This window comes from Odontesthes bonariensis, chromosome 15, assembly GCF_027942865.1.
Source record: "Odontesthes bonariensis isolate fOdoBon6 chromosome 15, fOdoBon6.hap1, whole genome shotgun sequence".
In the NCBI taxonomy this organism is placed as follows: Eukaryota; Metazoa; Chordata; class Actinopteri; order Atheriniformes; family Atherinopsidae; genus Odontesthes; species Odontesthes bonariensis.
Window position 1 is genome coordinate 25,932,495 of NC_134520.1, and position 20,926 is coordinate 25,953,420.

The window sequence follows — 20,926 nt, forward strand, 5'->3', positions numbered from 1 at the left end:
AGATAAACATATCAGAGATCACAACAACCAACAACGCAAAAGATCTAATGAGGTCACTCACCTCATCTTAACAGCTGTAGATTACAGCAATGAAGTGTTCAAGATGGGAAAGACAGCAGGAGGAGGTCATTCTCACTTAATTCTGTTTAAGCATTTGATTAGTCTTCCCTGAGCTGATTAGGTTAATTTTCTATCTTCCTAAGGTCCTTAGGTTGACCCACAAGCAATGTCTAGAGGGCACAAACGGGGAGCAACAGATTGGACGCAGATTTACAAGGGACCGAAGTTGGTGATTAGGAACATAATGAAATAGTTGTGGCATCAGAGTTACATCAGAGTTCTGCTTGAAAATGTTCAGGCATATATAATGATATAACGACAAGAGGTTCCTCTTTCAAATGGCCTACCTGCTGGTAAAAATCCACAACCTGTCAACGGTTATCATTTTACACTCGGAGCAAAACATTTAGCGGAATGATTTTTATTAAGAATTACGCGCTGGGACGCATCATCAATCATTACAAACTCCTTTTGTTTGCGCTGCTACAGTCCAAGCCATTAGTTTTATTTCAAAATCAAGTAGAGCTCTGAAGATTACCTGAGATTTCATGTTACGCTGAATAACTGAAAGCAGTGAAAGTCACAGATGTAATTATTTTGATGTATTGTTCATGGTTTTCCATTATGACATTATAACAAGTCCTAAAGGCAGCACTGACCCCAGGGGTCTTACATACGCATCAAAGCAATGATAAAATGTAGACCACAAATCTTTTGATCGATGTCATGGTGATGCAATAAATCAGATCTGGACCTGAATATTCAAAGCTTAGCCAGCCAGGTCAGGAGGCCTGACACTGTTTAACTTTCAGTGATGGTAAACAATGATAGATTAAATGTGCCGTGGTCTCAGCAAAGATCATTTCTGTCCATGACATTAGAAACTAGAGAAACTGCTAAAGTAACTGTACTACATCTGTGCACATCTGTGCACTAACTTTTCATATTGACTCTTTAAAACGATTATGGCAACAAGTCCAGTTTAAAATGTCTGAAAATTACTTAATGGGCTTTAATATTTTTGGCTTTAATCATTTTCAAACACATAGCAATACACGTATTTAACAGTGAATATAATTTTGTTAACTCTTAAATGGTTTTAAAGTCCACTTTGACCAATCTAGTCCCAGAATTACACTTATGCCAAGACAAAATGAGGTACCTTTTTACTTCCATGCTCCTTATGAATAAAATGGAAGAAATCCAAACTAATCAACAGTCATTGAGTTCAATTCAAATCAAAATCAAATCAAATTTATTTGTATAGCACAATGAATGTACAAAACAATTCAACTTCAATATATATAGAAGAAAAAGACACAAAAGGTATACTTTCTCATGTTTATGAAATGAGAAAAATGTCTTGTGTTCACTGTGTAGAAAGCATAAAGAAAATGCTTCTGTGTACAAACAAATGTCAGAAACCATAATTCAATTTTCTTGCTCATAATGGAGAACTAATTATCAGTATCCTGTCTCTGTAATCATTAATTAATTTCCCTACCTTTATAACCTCCAATTTATTTCCAAATGTTAGCGTTGCAGTCATTTCAATAAAAGTTTTATATATATAACTTTTACATTACTGTTATTTGACATTTATTAGCCCCAAACAGGTCACGGGCACAGACTCACAGAACCCAATTTACACAGAAACTCTCTCTGAAGAAATGCATGGGACCAATAAATCCCGCAGCCAAATATGCTTCATTAATTCCATTGAAATATTTGTAGCAGCCGAAAGATAAGCTATTGTTATATTATTTTAATATAAGTCTATTATTTAAATAACTTTCTGGAATGTGACACAAGTGCCTGAAGCAGCACCAAGCGATTCATATGGTTACACAACTTTACAGCAACAGCAGAGTTTTCAGTCTACTCATATGTGGCTCAGAGATCAGCCATGAGACACATGTTTGCCTCAGGAGTTGAAAGAGACAAAAGACTTAGTGTCAACTTCTGTATTCACTGGATTTTACCTAAAAAAGGATTGTTATTAACATGATGCTAAAGATTTACTGCAACTACCAATTTCATTGTGTCTTTTGATGGGATCTGAAAGGGAACTGATTTCCAGTTTGTTTCCTGTTAGTCTTCACTTTGTGTAAACTTTAGAAAATATTAAAGCTTCCTTTTTTTACTTCCTTGTTTTAGATAAAGTGATTTATGCCATTTGTGTTTCCGAGCCTCGTATGTAAATAGCATAGCACATAAACATGTGGCACAAGGCAGCACCTCCATTCAGAGAGGCTGGGGATCCAACCTGAAACCTGAAAAATAAGGCAGCTCCACCACCTGAGCCACATCCAGCAACACATTTTTATAATTCAAGTAATTCAAGTTTATGTCTCTATGTGGACAAAATAGCATGGATTGACTCGTGAAAAGCTACGATTTGCCAGACACACAAAATTTAAAGTTAGATTTTCTGTTTTTTTAAATGAAATGTCAGCCAATAATGCATACATTTGAAATTTAAGTTGTGTAGTTCACTGGTAAAATGACTTTCACTATCATTATATTTACACCAACATAAATAACACATTAAATTTACATAGAGACATCTGCAATATGATGAAATGCTTGTTCTGAATTTATTTCAGATTGACGCTAGATTGACAAAGAAATTTTCCCACAACAGAGATTTTCCTTTAACTTTATGCCCTATTTTTTGCTGATCTCATATCTCTTGTCTGAGTCAGCATTAGTGTGAGTTCACAGATGAATAAGAAAGACCGTTGATAACACCTCCTGGAAACTGGCAATAAATTTAAATGTGATACTTCATTGGAATATCACAGTTTAAGTGTTTTAGTCAGAGCAAAGCCAAGGCTTATTTTCCTAGTCAGCTTAAAATCAGCTACATTCGACAATCAGTCTCATTTGTACCACAGAGACATGGGGGGGAGGAGGCTCGACTGCTGCTACTGTAAACAGCTCAATTGACTGTTCAGCAAACATTGAACAGAAAATATCTGATTTGAATGACAACAAAACACACCAAATGGGAAGTTTCCCACCACCTCCTGGGAGGGGAGAAGGGCAAATATTGATTGGACACCGTGTGTTGCTGTGGAGTCACCCTAGCAGATGTTTTTCCTTTGCTAGTTCCACTGCCTTGTTTATTTTAGATTGCTCTGTCATTCGCTCGAGGTCAAAGGCCTGAGGAGGGCAGAGCGTTGTGAGGGGGAGAGAAGAGAGATGATTTTTCTTCTGGCCTGTGGGCCAAAGGGCAGTCAGGCTAATGAGGAAGGAGCACAAAGTCATGTGCTCTTGGTTGTTCAACCAGAGTAATTTCTCAGAGTTAAAGTTTAACCCCAATTTTCAAATTCCTTTGGTCTTCAACTCATTCTTGTAACACATTACCAGACTAAGAACCAAAACATGACAAACTATTACTGAAGTTCGTCAAAAGTATCCCAAACTGAAGATCAAACCTAGTCGGTGCACAAGATAAGCATGAAATCCTGCTGGCTGTGGAGATTCTCCTCGTTGGGTTCATTAGAGAAAGGGGAGCATAAGCAACAATTCAATTTTTGCCCCAAAGCATGAATCATTTGTGAGTATTTTAAATATAATTTAAGCTCTTCTGATAGACTGACAAAAGCCTCTTCTGTTACGCTAGTCGAGGGTGTATACTGTCACTCATTTGTGCACAACATTTTGCTCCTAAAACATATAAAGACAATTAACAAGGACCCTAAAACAATGAACTGCCAGCATGTCACACAGATTAATGCAAGGTAAGAAAATGATGCTGCTAATCATCAGCAGCCATATCCTCGCACAAGGAGACTTTATAATAAGCTCTAAGTGAGGACAAAAAGCTTTTCTTGTTGGTGTCTGCCAGAAAAGGCATCTGACAGCAGTTCAAGTTATTTGAATAAAGAGGGAGACAATCCTTTAGTCAAACTAAAGTCCCAACACTGAGCCAAAATATGAGCACCACAGAGTGTATAAAAATGATGGACTTAGTTAACTTGTTACACTGCTGTTTTGAAGCCTCAAGTTCGGCATTTAGCCATCTTAGGCTTTTAGAGCTGGAAGTGAAAAGAAAGGGACTGATTTGGGCAAGAGCCCAGGAATGCTGTATATGCCCGCTGGATAACCCCTCTGTGACTGCTGAATTTAAGTTCTTAATATGATTCAGGCAAAAATAAATGATGAGGCTGTCAATAGGGAGCCCTTTGAGCGTGATATTGTTTGTTAATTTTAAATAAATATTTGAAATCAAAATGAATGTTTTTCAAATCTAAAAGTCTGGTTTTCAAATTAAAAGAAGTGTCGCCAAATTTTTGCACTTTTGGCGTTGTTCTGGTGTGAGGGGCGGAGCTTCAGATGACAGGGACGTGGAATCAAGAGTGACAGCTAGCTAAAGGGATCCCTCTGCCACGTTAACTTGAGGAAACGTGGGAACTGCAACAACTTGTTTGACACCTCTTAAATGCGGTAATAACGTGATTCCTACGTAACATAATATGTGCTACTGATAAAGTTTTGTTATCTCATCTGTTTGAGTCAAAATACAGTCAAATACAGTGTAAGAGTGATCAATGTTGCCAAATTGATCAGGTGTTCTCAGCCACACTTCAGAAGAGGACATTTCCACACAGCAGTTCACTTCAACATGCCGTCTTCCCGGTCATCCTACCGGCGTCTCTCAGTATGTGTTCTTATCTGGATACTTCTGCATTTGTAGTGTGTAAACATGAGATATAAGGCATTTTGGGCACATTTAGGAGGTGACTGGAGAAGGCAGAACATAAATACATGTTTTGTATAGAAGCAGCTAGCAGACATCCCAAGTTCCAAAAACTCATTTCAGGGAGATGCTTATCGACCCCCCCCCCCCAATACAGACACACTTAAGGCCAGCAACTTTTCACCAACTGTCTGTTTATTCACTAACGGTAATTAATATAATATAATAATAAGGCCTATCATTTCTACATATTTTCTTTAATTAATTTACGCTTAATTTATTTTGCCTATTTATCAAGATCTTAAAATTTGGGATTTTTTTAAAAAGCTTAGACAGGCTGGATATAGATAGTTAGATACTGTAGCTGGCTAGTTAGATATAGGCCTACACAATTTAGTAACTAAATGTGTATTGATACTTCACATAAGTCTTCGATACGTTTTGCTTTATTTTATAACAGCATTTAACCAACAGAAATAAAATGCAGATGATGGCGCGCGCCGTGGGCATTACTGAAGTCACTACTGCATACAGTGCACCTCGCCACGGTGTCATCATTCTTCACCTTCACTACACATGGATATACTTTAGTATATTCTGCTGTAAAATGAGTCTTATATTTTCAATTTTTTACTCGAGGATTCACCCGCTGCCATTTGGCAGGATGCACAGTTTTGAGTGGTAACTTGGGTGACTGTAAATCGAAGCCCTCCCACACTGAACATTATTGGCTTATTTTGCTGACTAAACCAATCAGCGCGCCCTCTGACAAGCAGTCGCCCTGAACGCTCGTTGAACAGAGCATCGCTTTGGACAGATACGCACAGGTTTCACACCCCTCTCTCTCGTGCCTGCGCAGTCGAAACGCGCATGGTGCACGAGTTATTGTGTTGCCTGCACGCTCTCACTCGCATTGAAAAAAAAAAAAAAAACACTCCCTCGCATAGCCTAAAATCCGGGATATTTTATCCGACTCGCGGGCATCCGTGATTAACTATCAATATCAGGGAGACTCCCGGACCTTCCGGGAGACTTGGGATGTCTGAGCTAGTTGGCATTTCTCTATGGTCTTTGCAGCTAGTTTCAGAAAGATATTCAATTTACATCAGCACTCATTTTGTTTGCATAATGACACACTCTCACAAGTATTTTCTGTAATTGCGCAGTCATGTGGAATGGCCAGTTCCAGTGAAGCACAGCAATCAGTGGAAACCAAATATTACAAAGCTAAGGCGATATTACATTCATGTGTGTTCAGGTGAGCTTAGGAAAGGTTAGCCTGCTTCACTCTGACTGCTCTGGACTCCTGACTGTGTGGAGAATGCACAGACTCCACCACAGTCGACTTCACACCGAGAGCAGCTGCATTCCTGACCTGCAGTTCAAAGAGCAAACACACACACAGACTTAGAGATATGTAAGGCGCACATGTTCTGTACTTACTCAAAGGGGCACATGCACTTTAACCTCAGAATCTGCAAACAAGCCAGCCCACAAAATTACATGACAATAGAAAGTCAGTGATCGGGTTTACACTTCCATACCGTCGTTACAACGTTACGTACCGTCATTTGTCTTCAACCTCTGAATTTACACATTTTATAGGACAAAGTAGTGTTTGTTTGAAGCATTACACGCAGCATGATAGACTTGTTTGCACTTAAACCTGGCCAGTTGTTGTTTACAGAACTTTCAGTTCACTTTTGGAGGACAAATCCATAGGCAAGGCTCAAATATCTCTGCTTATTTGTTGTCATTTGGGTTCAAATCAAAAGAGCACTGAAATGTCAAAAAGTTAAACAGCAAGCTACTGTGATATCGTTTAGGTGAATTATAACTGATCGGCACGTCTTATTTATGCATCAGTCACTTTTTAATGTTCATCAAATAAATCCAACTATCGGTCTGTTTTCCAGAGGATCTAATACAATCCACCACTTTTACAACTTCAATTTGGTCACAAGGAGGTTTTTATTACAAGTGAGCAATGAGGGGAAATAAAAATGTCACCAAGCACATTTTACATCTCAGTATAGCTAATGTTATTGCTGTAATGCTGCCCGGGTGGCACCATCACCACTTGGCTGTACTCCTCTTGGCACCAACATCGAACAAACTCGTGTACAGTCTGTGTAAAATGTACATGTCTCTTTGATGAGATTTCCCTCTAAAAGCAGGGAAGGACATTTCATTATTCTTAAAGTTTTTTAGTCCTACTCCCACGGTTTGATAGGGTTCTTTCATCTAATTAACCAAAGCTTGAGTGAGAGTGAGTTTTAAAAAAGGATATGAGTCAACCCATTCAGACGTTTACATGCTTCTCCCTTTCAAGTCTGATGTGATTAACCGTATATCACCATGTTCAAGGCAACCGAGGAATGATTAGATAAAAACGTTGTTGACTACATAGAAAGAGGCAATAACTTACAAAAAACAAAAGTTCAAGTTCTTAAGTGGATTTAAATTCGGAATATGGACCAAAAACTGCACGTTACAGAACTCCTCCTCCTCTTCCCTTGCATTGTCTTTGAAGTCATTATCATTTTTGATACGTTTTCCCTGTAGCGTTCAATTGTAAATGGAAGGTGTTGAGATTCATGAAGACCTTTAGACCTAACATACCCACATAGTGCCCTTTAAGTGTGATCCACAACCAGATCTTTATAATAAGAGAGGCACAAAGGTCAGACATCTGGTAACACGCACACACACACACACACACACACTGAAGCTTAAAGGAGATCACTGATTCAACTTACAACAGCTTACCATGGTCCCTGATAACCTCTTAACCAAACAAAAGACCTACCCATGCACAAAGAGTCCCGCTGTGACGGATGCGGGTTAAAGTTACCAAATGCTCACGTTACAAAGCTGAAAAAACCCCTCTGACAGAAAAAAAACATGAAATCCTCTCCTTTCCTGCCAGCCTTTTAATCAGCTTCTAACTCTTTGCCCCTTTGTATTTTGTACATCCTCTGGGAGAAAACAAGTTCTTTTGAAGACCACAGGGGCAGCATGTTTTGTCCATTCAGGGGGGAATTCCTGTAAAACCATGTGATGAGCAAACACTTTTTGGTGCATAGAAGCTCTTTAAACCAGACATGCTTGGAAACATCAGCGAATACTTCACTCTGTGGGCTTTTTTTTTTTCTCCTACATTTGGAGGTTGTTATTGGAAACCTTGGTTGGAGGCTCTGATTGTTTATTTTGTCCTCCTCTTTTCATGGAGACCTTCACATGACAAAGCTGTTGGCATGGCAGAGAAACCATGCTAGGAATGTCACAGGAGCTCTGCCGATTGCCAAGATGGATGGATAGATGAATAATGCAGGAAATTACAGTGAGACATGTGAATCAGGGGCAGTATGTGCATGTAACAGTGCGCTTGCTCTTTAAATTAAAGGAACAGTCCTCCAATTTTGCACTGCCACAATTATTTCTATTGAGCTGCAATTGTGTTAAAACAGAAAAAACAAGTTTCTGAATGTGTTCTGATAAGCAAGTTTGAAAGAAATTCCACATTTATATGAACATAGCAAATAAATGCTTCTCATCAATTCATTTTCCCACATTGTTTACTTCTAGCATGAAGTTATGCCATAACTTTTCTTGATTTTTAAGTAAAAAATGACCTTTAACAAGTCATTTAAAGCCATAAACTGTGCATAAAAGATGGACAAAGCTTCACTGATATCACTTTTTGGTTTGTTAACTTGTTCTTTGAAGCCTTAAACTTAACTATCTGAGTATCTGCATGCCATTATGTATCAACATGTCAACCAACAAAGTAACTCCTCCCCAAAGCAAACCCGGCTTTATTGTCTTAATTGAAGAGCATAATGTATTAGAGCAGACACGTAAATGAGTAACTGAGACCATTAACACATTTGAAACATGTCTACTGAGGTCATAAATTAGATGAGAGATGGGGCCTTTTACAGTATAATCGGCTGTTTTATAATGGCCTCATTAATCTGTTAAAACAATGGCATTCTGTCATTCAGACATTGGTCACTTACACATTTCTTTTAAAGTCATGCCATGTTGACTAGTACGCTACACTGGGTTAAACAAAACAGTGTTTTACTCTTTTGGCAGAGACTCTTAGAAAAACAAGCTAATTGATGCTGCAGCTCATCAACACAGGTTAAAACAAAGAGGAGGAAAGTTTGGACAAAGCTTTTACTAATTTGTTTGATAAAGCGATGTGTGGCATTCCTTTAAATAACTGATCACAAGCCAAACTAAACCAGCGCTTCCGTACATGCCTGTCCCTCCATGTGACTGCAGGAGTTTATACTTGTGCCGTGTTGAAAGTGATACTATATGTTGCCTGGCCCACGACGCTGACACGTTCAGTTGCCATTCGATGAATGGAAAGCATTGCATGTCTGAAAAGGGCTTTAGTTGCCAGATTAAATTTTCTGGCAGCAAACAAGTGACCTAAATGGCAGTGTATGATTATGTGCACCATCATCCAGCAAACAGGTCTACAATTAGGGGCTGGAGGTGTGCGAGTGGATTAAGTTGCTGGACTTCATGGGCTCGTCTTCTGTGTGAAACGTTCGTCCTATCATTTACTTTTTGTGTTTGACACTGCAGTTCGAGTTTCTTCTCACTATTTGAAGCTCATTGCCTTGCATAAATCAAAGCCTTTAAAAATCCTCCATGATCATCACAAAGTGTCACCATTCAATTAGGCGGGAGTGACACTGGATCTTTGCCTGAAAACTTTGAGAGCGTATCTATCCATTTTTCTCTAAAAAACTAAAAAGTTTTCTTCATGTGACTAGTGCTCCATAAGAGAGAAAATAGGAGCCAAATTCCCATGACAATGAAGTGCTTTTTGCTTTATATCACACCAAAAAATATATATCTGGTCAAAATACTCTGCATGTGCATGCAGGTACAAAACTGTTGGGAATAAGTGTATGTTATGAATTAACAAAACTAACTTTATGGAGAAAACAAAATTTGATATGCGGCATCCTTCACACAGACCTGTGAGTGTGTGCGGCAGGTGTGAAAAGGAGCCAGAAGCCTATCATATAACCTTTTGACAAGTTGCTCAACAACAACAGGCGCTCTCTGTTATTATTGGGTCAACACAGTTGGAGGAGTTCTTTGGGATTAGAGCAGAGTGGAGGAGATGAGTGTGAGTGCCATGCGCTCGGCCCCCCCCCGCCCTTTCCTCTTTGTCTTATGGCAGTGTTGAGGTTAACTCCCCCATGCTCCCAGGCTGGCCCGGGGTCAGAGGGGGGAAACAGGCAGCCAGTCAGGCAGCCTGGCATTCTTTCTCTGTGCATGTGTGTGTGTGTTTGTGTGTGGCTGCAGCCCACTCTGTGCTCTCTGACTCCACTGGCCTTATAAGGCATCCAGTGCCATGGCAACAGCAGGGCTTGAATAGCAGTGTCAAATCCCTCAGCACACAGACACACGCTCACTCTCCCTAAAGGAGGGAGCGAAGCAGAGAAAGAGGAGGCTATCTCTGAGCTATGCTCCGCTGCAGCGTCTGGCTTTCACTAAAGGCTCTGTGACGGTGCTTTTCCGGTGCTTGTTTGCCTAATTTATTCCTGCCCAGGCCGGCTGAAAGAAAGGCGGACGAAGGACGAGCAGAATAGTAAAGAGTGCAACAGTACACCCTGACTTACTGACAGGGAATGCAGAGAGGTTCTGGCCTCTGGTTGTAACAGCGGGATGGACAAGCACTGACAAATCAAGAAATGGAAAAGAGAGACACGACTTTGTGAAGCTTTGGAAGAGGAGAGGCAACTGTGACGAAAGAGATTTCTCAACTCTGCTTTTGTTTTGGCTTGTTTTTTTTCCGTGACATCTGATCCTCTGACCCCACCGGCTTTGAAAGAGTTGGAGGGAGCACGAAAAAAAACGGATTTTCATCACAGGGGGCAGAGCAGAAGGACTTTTTTGGTGAACTTTGCTGCTGCAGAAACCTTTGAGTCACATATTCCAAGAGTGAAAAAAGAGCTTTGTTTTGATCATCTGAGAAAGGGCAAAAGTGTTTCTGAGCGAGAAGAGACAACATTGCGGTGGTCATCTCTTCTAACAACACCAACAGAAGGAGCAGATACTCCAAACTACCTACTTCTTTTAGCACATGTGAATCAGCATTTCCTGGGCAAAATATGGTCTTTTTTTTTTTCATTTCATCGCCATCATCCCCTGCATTTCTAAAAGCCTCGACAAGTCAAGAGTGAGTCTGGACTAGAACTGCCTCAGATCAGCAGATAGCACATCAGCACAGCAAGAACTGGTTGGACTAGTTTATAAGTTGGAGCGAGGGCAGGGCAGTTTAACCCTGCCTGAAGGAGAGCCGTTTTATTTTCTTCTTGTCTGCCTACTTGGAGAAAGTCGTGCACTCAAAGTGAGGGGAAGTGTCTTTTTCATCTCAAGAGACACTTTATTTTGTCCCTCTTCAACATGCTGAGGTATAGGTGACTCTTTTTTTTCCTTCATAGGCGAAGACGGAGAAAGAAAGTGAGAGGGAGGGAAAAAGAGAGACGAGTCAAAGTGTAATTTATTGTTTCCTGTGAAAAGAGCAGGGCTGCGCCCTTTTCTCCTGTCTGAACTCTGAACCACTCAATGTGCGTCTGAAGTTTTCTCAGAGCTTGGGAGTCATTGATCAGAGGTCAGGGCGGAAAACAGAGGGGGAACAAGAACAGAGAGAGCAGTGGGATTAAAGAAGAGGGAGAAAACAGCAGTGGAAGGACCTCCGGGTCAGCTTAGCCAGACGGCGAAGGGGAGAAAGGTCAACACAGACACATTTTCCATCTACTTTTTGATCTATTTTGGATAAATTGAATTCCTCCCAGTCTTTGAGTCTGGAATCAGTTCTTTAGACTTTGAGGGGACGGAGAAGCCGGTGGGACAGGGCGGGTCTGTGTATGTTCCACTCCCGGGGCTGTGTTTCTCAGAGAATATGGCCATGGTGAGCGGGGGATGGGGCAACTCTAACGGGGAAACTAATGGACTCGGGGATAAGGTTTACCTGAGAAGGGAAGAAGAAGACCGGTCGCCCCAGGCCGGGAGCAGCGACGTGGATGTTGGGGATGACGACAAGACCTGCGTGGTGGACTGTGTGGTGTGCGGAGACAAGTCCAGCGGCAAGCACTACGGCGTGTTCACCTGCGAGGGCTGCAAGAGCTTCTTCAAGAGGAGCATCAGGAGAAACCTGAGCTACTCCTGCAGGTAGGGGCTGCTGGGAAATTATTGTCTCAATGTACATCCAAAGGTTAAATTATGCAGAACATACATTACATAGTTTTCTCACTTTTTTGTTGAACAGATGTATTTTTATATGACTTTATTATACTTTTCTTGACATGTAACAAACATACTAAAATCAGTTTTGAGTGCCTTTTAATGTGTTTAATGACAGGTATGACTTTTTGTAAAGGCTTAAACACAAGGTTACTTAGAATAAAATGTTCATGAATAATAGTGCAACTTTTGCACCCACTGACACCTAAAACTGTCCTTCATATCGACATAACTTTAGTGTTTTTGTAGTATTTTTAAATGTTTCAATACTACTGATGAATGTTCAACAATAAAGGCAAAAGTACGCTTTTTTTTACGAGCTGTTAAAAACATTTACATTCATAACGAAGAGAGCAGATAAGGCCATTCATCACTGAAGGAGCAGCCTTCAACAAACAGCCCTTGGAAAAACAAAAAAGAAGAAAAAAAAAAAAGAAAGAGCAGAAATGAAGCCCTGAAGGTTTGTCATGTGAGGATGGATTGCTTCAGAAGGTCAACATTCCCATTATTCTTCACAGCAGGAACATAATGTTGTAGCTCAGCTCTCTGCTGTCACTGACTCCTCTCTCGGCTACTGGATATAGCTGTTTCTTCCACATATTGATGTGTTAACTCTGAATAGAAGGTGTATTTTTTTTGTCAGTTTTTCACGTCCGAGGCCGAAAAGGGCTCTCCTTTAAAATGTTGGCAGAACTCAGCCTGCTGTAAAAAGCAACACAAGGGTGTGTAACACAGATGATTTACAAAGGTCACAGTCTCAATAGCTTTTCAGCCACGCAGTTCACTCATCACAAGGAAGAGAAAAAAAAAGGGGGGGGGGGGGGCAGACATGTAAATGCAAACTTTCTCACTGGGGATATTCAAACCTCGATGAGCAAGTTCCGGAAAAATTGTCATGAAATATATTTGGCTTGAAATGTTGTTTCCTTTCTGTAGATCAAACCGAGAATGCCAAATCGACCAGCATCACCGCAACCAGTGCCAATACTGTCGTCTGAAGAAGTGTTTCCGTGTTGGAATGCGCAAAGAAGGTATCAAAGCTTCATATACAGGAGGTTGAAAGTGTTTTTGACAAAATAATCACAAAATGTTCCCTTTTAAAGGTCCAACGATTGTGTAAAATTACACATGTGATAGAAAAGCTGTTATTTATCCTAATTTTTCAGCTTCGACACCTTCAAATGTTTGGTTTTAAGTTTAGCACTTTGGGTCACTTTACTGCCTCCGTTCTCATGGTTTCAATATGAAGGCTCTTATAAATCCACCAGGCAAACACCCAAGAGCAGAGTTGGAGGCATGGATGTTGCGCACAGTCAATCCTTTTGCAGCAGATAAGGCAGATACATCCCTCAGCAGGGATATTTCACTTAAAATAATGAGGTGGTCAGAAATGCTTTTAAAAAACCAACTCAGCCAATGTTAACTGGCACGTTTCTCATATCAGGCTATAAAGTTATGAATGCTGAGTTTACAAAATGTTGCACTCCCTTACTAAAACAATCAAGTTTAAGTAAAAGAAGAAATACTACAATGTGAAATTATCATTATAGAAGTATGGGTAAAAGAATGTCCTGTGATATTATTGTTTGTTAATTATTATTAAACTACACCATTTATCATGACAGGGATTGATGTCATTTTTAGTGTTTGATACAGTTGCTTCACTTAGATTTAGTTACATCTTTTATATATATATATATATATATATATATATATATATGAGAAACAAACTACTAACAATAAATGAAAATATAGTTTTTACCTCTGACTTTCTGCTGAGTATAACTGATGCATATCATTAGTGCCTTAAAATGAATACTTGAATAAACCCCCATTACTGAGGTTTATATCATCTACCAATCAACAGATTGTGTAACACTGAGGAAACTTATATAAATACATAAATATCAGAAATTGGTCATTCGCAGAGATCCCTCCTACAACAGGAGAGACAACACCTGACATTTACCAGCAATCCAAGTCCATTGTTTATAGTGTCAACCAAAGCATGTTTTCCCTCTGCTGCTCGAAACCCTGCAGCCACAGACAAGAGCTGCAGGGCGACTGAAGGCAACCGCGTGCGGGCCTCATTACAGGAAAAACGAGCATGTAAATGATTCCACTCCTGTTCTGCAAAACACTACATGTCATTGTCTCTAGAGTTACCACTGATTACAGTATACTGTACGACAGTTTAATCGCAGTCATGTTTTTAATCTCAGAATGGGATTTCCACTGTGGATTTTTACATTTGGTATCATTATTTTAAGCTGGTCTCACATTAAAGTCACTTGAAAAAAACAGCTGTTCTTCTAGTGTAATTCAAGCCTACATACATTTCACCTCGAGTCAGTTTGAGGTCAGGCACTCTGCCATACATAGTGGACACTGAGATGGCAGCACGCCAGTGGCTACGTTGGGCCTGGTTATTAATGAAACCTGCTGACCGAGGTCGTGATGCAGGTTGCACTGTTTCCACATTACCTGGAAATGTCTATTTCACCTTTAACCCAGTCAGGGAAGCAGGCGCTCAGGCTGCTTCAAGTGAGATTCTGGCAGCAGTGCTGTAATTCAAAACAGAGGCTTGGTACACGAACGGCTGCTTAACCTGAGAAGGGAATTCACTTTGTGTTGCCGGTATAAGATATTTAATTTCACGAAGAAGTCTTGCTGATGATGCGCTTGATTTCAGGGTCATAGGCTTTGCTTGACTTTTGTAGAAAGAAGAGAATCTTTTTTATTTTCTCCTTACACGACCAGTTATTCAGTGGCAGTTTGGACTTTATTTTACAGCCCTGTTTATAGGATATTATAGTCTGTATTTAATGACCAATAAAGGGATTACAGATATCGTGAGGTCATTGCTGATCTTTTTTAAGTCAAGGGGAGGAGTCAAATAAATCATTATTGGTGCTCAAGGGGTTCTTCCCAATTTTCAGAGTTAAGATTTCATAAAATCTTCCCAATTTTCATAGTTTCTGTTTATCTCAACAGTTACTCCTCAAGTAAAGATGAAAATCCCCGAAGATAATCATTTCACACTGATCACCACGAGTTGCTTTCATCCAAATAAAACGGAAACACATTTCTATTCCTCTTTGTTCTATATCATGTAAAGAAACAGGCTCCTCTTGACAATGGTTGCAATGTGCACGTTATCTGACCTAAATACTCCCATTAAGTGCTTAGTAAGACAAAGAAGGATTAAAGCAGAGGACATATTAACTGGGAAACTGTAGAAATAACCACATGTAAGATGAGCCCAAATGAAAGTGTGAAATCCCAGAAACTCAGAGCAGTTTAACTCTAAAGAAGTCAAAGTTACAATCACTGGCAGTCATGAGGTCACTACATTGGGAGGATATTTATTGAGCTTTTTTTGTAAGAAAATTAACAAATTACAGTTATGACATAAAGCAATTTTATTTGATAGCTGAATATACAGGCTTTGTAAACATAACAACTTATAATAATATTTTTTTTTACCTTAGTTTATATTAAACAGAGGTCAAAACGATGAATTCACTAAACCAAAGCAAAAAAAAGTAAAGTCACGGTTGGTACATCTCTCACCTCATCTCCTCTTGGTTTTCTGTCAGCTTGAACCCATTGAGGGCCTCAGTAATTAAAATCATCCTCTTTAGCAATCAGGTTCCAACTTCCTTATGCTGCACATCTTATATAGATCAACTTTGAAGGATGGAGCCTCATTATGGACCATTATTTTAGGTTACACCATATATTTTCAGTCAGATTGAGATCCAAACTGTTTTCTGGCCATGTCATTCAGTTAATATGTGTTTACTCAACTAAAGTTTAAAAGCTTTTTGCTCCTTTGTCTCCTTTACCTCTCCATTTTGTCCTTTTTATTTCAATACATGAATCTGTTAGCTTCTGTGACATTTTTTTACGTATTACATTTGCAGAATTTGGGAAGAAATATCACATTTTTTTATTAAATGATCACCAAACTAATCAATGTTTCAGTACTTTTTATTCTTTTCTTACAATAATATCAAACTTAATTATATTCCCAAAAATGATCAACCACGCACACCTTGTATTTTGTACAAAAGTCCCAGAAACAGAAACAAAAATTGTAAAAATGTAGAATAAATTTGCACTGTTATGTTCATACGTATAAAAATGACACCTTTTAGCTCATATGTATATTTACTATGACAGATGGTGGATTTTACAACTCATCGTGTTCCTGATTGCTGTTCGAAGAGATACATTTGGTGGTATTTATCACTATTTTCAGAATTATTACAAACCGAACTATCAGAGTAAGCAGCTGATTGATCAATACCACAAAATATCATGAGCTGCAATCCTATAGAAAATAATAGCCAACATACTGTAAATATCCTTAACCCTCTCAGACATTAAAAGACTGTATTGACACATATGCCTGAGTGGTTTAAATAATCTAATGATATGATAGACATTATAGTATGAAAATGGACTAATAACAGATTACTTCTACAGTGTAGTATTAGTACTTTTACTCAAGTAACAGATGTGACTTCACAGCAGATGAAATTTTTACTTGACTGAAATTGACTTTTGAACAAAGTTAGTATTGAAAAGACCACAGTCAGTGATCCAGAATTTCTGCTTAATTATTTCCATACGTCATGCACATGTCTATGTACGGCACTGTACTGTGGGTTTAAATACTTGTGAAGTATATGGTATAAGGTATGAGGTTTCAGGGGATTTCTTGTGTTTTAGTCACTACATTTGAATCGTTCTGTTTCCCTGTAGCTGTCCAGCGCGGTCGCATCCCTCCAGCTCACTCCGGTATCAGTCCAAACTCCCTGACTGCCGGGGTTGGAGTCCCAGGTCAAGGCCACATTGGGGCGGACTACTTCAATGGGCAGCCGGTGTCGGAGCTCATCTCCCAGCTCCTCCGGGCCGAGCCGTACCCCAGCAACCGCTACGGTGCCCCCTACAGCCAGGGGCAGATGCAGGTGTCTGCGAGCGGAGCCTCGGTCATGGGCATCGACAGCATCTGCGAGCTGGCTGCTCGTCTCCTCTTCAGCACCATCGAGTGGGCCAGAAACATCCCATACTTCCCAGAACTCCCAGTCTCAGAGCAGGTCAGTGTAGACATTTCTTGTGAGGACGTTTTTCCTTAAACTACAGCTTAAAGCTTTCATTTCATCTCATACCTACTCAAAGTAAAACCACGTGTGATATCTCAGCTTTATATCTTTTTGTGATTTATATTTAATTGTGGCTTAAAGACCACATCAAGATTTCATTCGATCTGAGAAAAGAGAAGATTTTGCTGTGTTTTCTCTGTTCTTTTTAATCCTTATTTGACTCCTGTATGGATTCCTTAAGTTAAAGAAATATACATTCAGTTTACAGCTGCAAAAAAAAAAATATGATTTTGCCTTTTCACAGTAGGAGAAGCAAAGCTCTAAATGTTAAAAGTAATTACAGATTACTTTCAATTAGAAGCCTTAGTTTGTGCAGTAGCCTATTGTACCTGCTGGATTTCTGAAAAGTGTCATAGCTTGTGGGTATAACTTTAAAAAAAAAAGGTAATTATTGATACCTATAGACACCCACTGCTCCAAGTGACCTTCTTCTCATTTCCACCCTTAAAGGTGGCGCTGCTGAGGCTTAGCTGGAGTGAGCTCTTCATCCTGAATGCGGCTCAGTCTGCTTTGCCTCTGCACATGGCTCCTCTGCTGGCAGCGGCTGGCTTTCACTCGTCTCCCATGTCTGCTGAGCGGGTGGTGTCCTTCATGGACCAGGTCCGGGTTTTCCAGGACCAGGTGGACAAACTGAACAGGCTCCAGGTGGACTCAGCCGAGTACAGCTGCCTCAAAGCCATTGCACTCTTTTCCCCCGGTGAGTTTGGTAGATGACTGATCATTTACAGGAACTGGATATCTTTAATGTAACCCTGCTCCAAGCAACTCTGAAGAAGAAATTTATGAGAAGATCATCAGCACTTGGTGTCTATTAGATGCAAAATCAGAGCCAAATCACGGTTTCTTTAGTTTAGTTTAAGTTTAGCAAAGAACAGTAAGTTGATGACCCCTCCTCTGTTTGCCTTACAGATGCATGTGGTCTGACAGACCCAGCCCACGTAGAGTCTCTGCAGGAGAAGGCCCAAGTGGCCCTGACCGAGTACGAGAGGTTGCAGTACCCCAACCAGCCTCAGCGCTTTGGACGCTTACTGCTGCGCCTCCCTGCTCTGCGCGCCGTGCCAGCCAACCTCATCTCCCAGCTCTTCTTCATGAGACTGGTGGGCAAGACGCCCATCGAAACACTGATACGAGACATGCAGCTATCGGGGAGCTCCATCAGCTGGCCCTACGCTCCAGGACAGTGAGCCCTCGCCTGGCTCCAGAGAGAGACAGACTGAGATCAGATTTGAGGAACCAGAGCTAACAAAGATTTTATAAAAGAAGAAAAAGTGAAAGTCATGAACACAGACTGTAGGTTTTGGGAGGTTAAGATCCCTTTTTGGGGTTCCATTTTCCTTCATTTTTCTCTGTAAAGTTTGGTTGAAATGACACCAAAGCTGCTTTCAGGGAAGCTCTGTACGATTGTCTTCATATATATATATACATATATATATATATATATATATATATATATACATATACATATATATATATATATATATACATATATATATATATACATATATATATACATATATATATACATATATATATATATATATATATATACATATATATATATATATATATATATATATATATATATACATATATATATATATATATATATATACACGCTTGCTGCACTTATCAGTTTTGCTCTCACCTCTTTGTGATCTCTCTTTATCTTCCTCTGTGTGAGCAGGGTTTTCATTGAAATGCAGACTCTCACATGAGGTCATGTGCCTCTACTACCTCCTCCCATTTGACCCCAAATGTGACTCAGTTTGAACCCAGGCTCTGTGTGTGTGTTCTCCCCGCTCTGTTGTGTCGTCATTATCAAGCTACAGCAGCCATGGACACTTTTACAGGCAGAGCTTTTACAGGATCTGAGCTGAACCATGATGTGCAGTAAGTTGTGTAATGCTTTGTGTGTCAGGACCTCGGTTATGTGCAAAATGAACTTTATTACCAAACGTATTTGTGAAGACTGCAGCTCCTCACCTCTTACGGCACAAAAAACTGCATGGATGATGAATTGTGTGTTTACTCTTTGATGTATAGACAATGTTTTGTATGTTCTATACTAAAAAGGCATAGTTCAACTTTTGGGGAACTCTATAAGCCTACGTCCCCACATGTTGAAACTATCCTGCTTCTTCAGTTTATTACACGATGTTGCAGAAGTTGTCGCCACGCAGCAGTGACGTGAATGTACCCAACACACCCCTGGTTGTTCAGACAGTCACATCCCTGTCTAACATTATTACCTCATGTTTCCTGTATCACAGACAGAGCTTGTACAGAGAACTACTCGTGTGTTAAACTTAAATATAAAGGGATCAAACAAGACATCATTATCAGAAATCAAACTGAACCTTTCTGCTGAGGGGTTCAGCTTTCGCCAAAATGTGTTTGAAATCCTTTAAAATTTTAAAGTTTAAAGTAAATCTTGTTTCTTTTTTTTTTTTTTTTGATGAATCTGCCTGGAGACAGTTTCCTGTTTCCTTTTGCTTTTGTGAGGTTTTTCTTTGTGAGTTTGAATCCCCTTTGAAAAGCCTAATGGACTAAAGTCCTTTTTAGATCATTACCACGTGACTGTCAAAGGTACTCTGACGTTGAGATGTGAAGATAAAGGCGTTTCTTCTACTGAGATTAAAGGTACTTAAAGGTTCATGAGTCTTTGTGCCATGACCTGCAGCTCAGTTGGAAACAAGTGTGTCTTGCCAAGTCCATTGACTGAAAAAAAGAAAGAGAGAGAACGGTGGGAAAGATCTTTTTTTTTTATTACTGTTATCATTTCTGAAATAAAGAAACAAGAACATTTTTATCCCCAGTGCTGTTAAACAACTTTATCACTTTGTGATTGTTTGTTGGAATTGAAACTTTAGTGATTTGACTGTGTAGCTTCACATTTAAAAGAATCGTGTTTCTATGCCAAAACTAAAAAACAAAAAAACTACCAAAAAAATTGCAGTTTGGTTGTGTCATTATTATTGCTTCACCTGAAATAAAAGTATACTCGTTCTCTTAGTGGGTGACTTGAGTATCTAACACAAGAAGCTACATGCTTTCAAGCTATTCATTTATTAGTCATTCAAAATGTTTTAATGTTGGTCTGCTGGACTTTTTGAACGACTTTCAGACTTAATGACGATTCAACGACTGAGGATAGATTGTTGATAAATATTATTGTATGCTAACGTTTTTAGAAATAATGTAGTTACATATTTACATATTCCACTATGACAATGTCAGGATTCGTGTCTTATATTGTCAAAGAGTCCTGAACCTTAACCCCACTGAGATGTTCAGGAGAAGACGAAGCAGCGATCGACTCTCCCATCAACAACGCAAGATTTTGGTTAAAAATTCAGCAACTCTAGATGGAAACAAGTGTTGTGACATATCAAAGCGACGCCACAGTGACTGCGTGCTGTAATCAGCGCTGAGAGGAGTCCAAAAAAATATTGGTGTGACCTTTTTTTTGGCCAGGCAGTGTATTTGATCAGTGATAGTTAAGTAAGATTCAGGCGGCAGCCACCTTCTGTTATATGTACTTACTTTAAGCAGGTTGTTTGACAAGATTAATCGTTCTCAGAAAAAGTCGGTAAGCCTTTAAGAATGTACTAATATAACTGTTCTAACTATATTAATTATTGCACAAAGGTGTGCCCTAATCAGTGGGCTCCATCTTACATGGTACAAAATGTACAGGCTGAGGCAGAAC

General features: G+C 39.6%; 1 protein-coding gene across 1 annotated transcript; it reads left to right on the forward strand.

The window, feature by feature from the left end:
- Window positions 1-10,200: 10,200 nt before the first annotated feature.
- LOC142400648 (nuclear receptor subfamily 2 group F member 6-like) lies at window positions 10,201-18,679 on the forward strand. Its single transcript, XM_075485718.1, has 5 exons — window positions 10,201-11,974; window positions 12,983-13,077; window positions 16,817-17,151; window positions 17,668-17,914; window positions 18,127-18,679. The coding sequence occupies exons 1-5, from the start codon at window positions 11,706-11,708 to the stop codon at window positions 18,399-18,401; spliced, it is 1,221 nt and encodes a 406-aa protein (XP_075341833.1). The 5' UTR covers window positions 10,201-11,705; the 3' UTR covers window positions 18,402-18,679.
- Window positions 18,680-20,926: the final 2,247 nt, after the last annotated feature.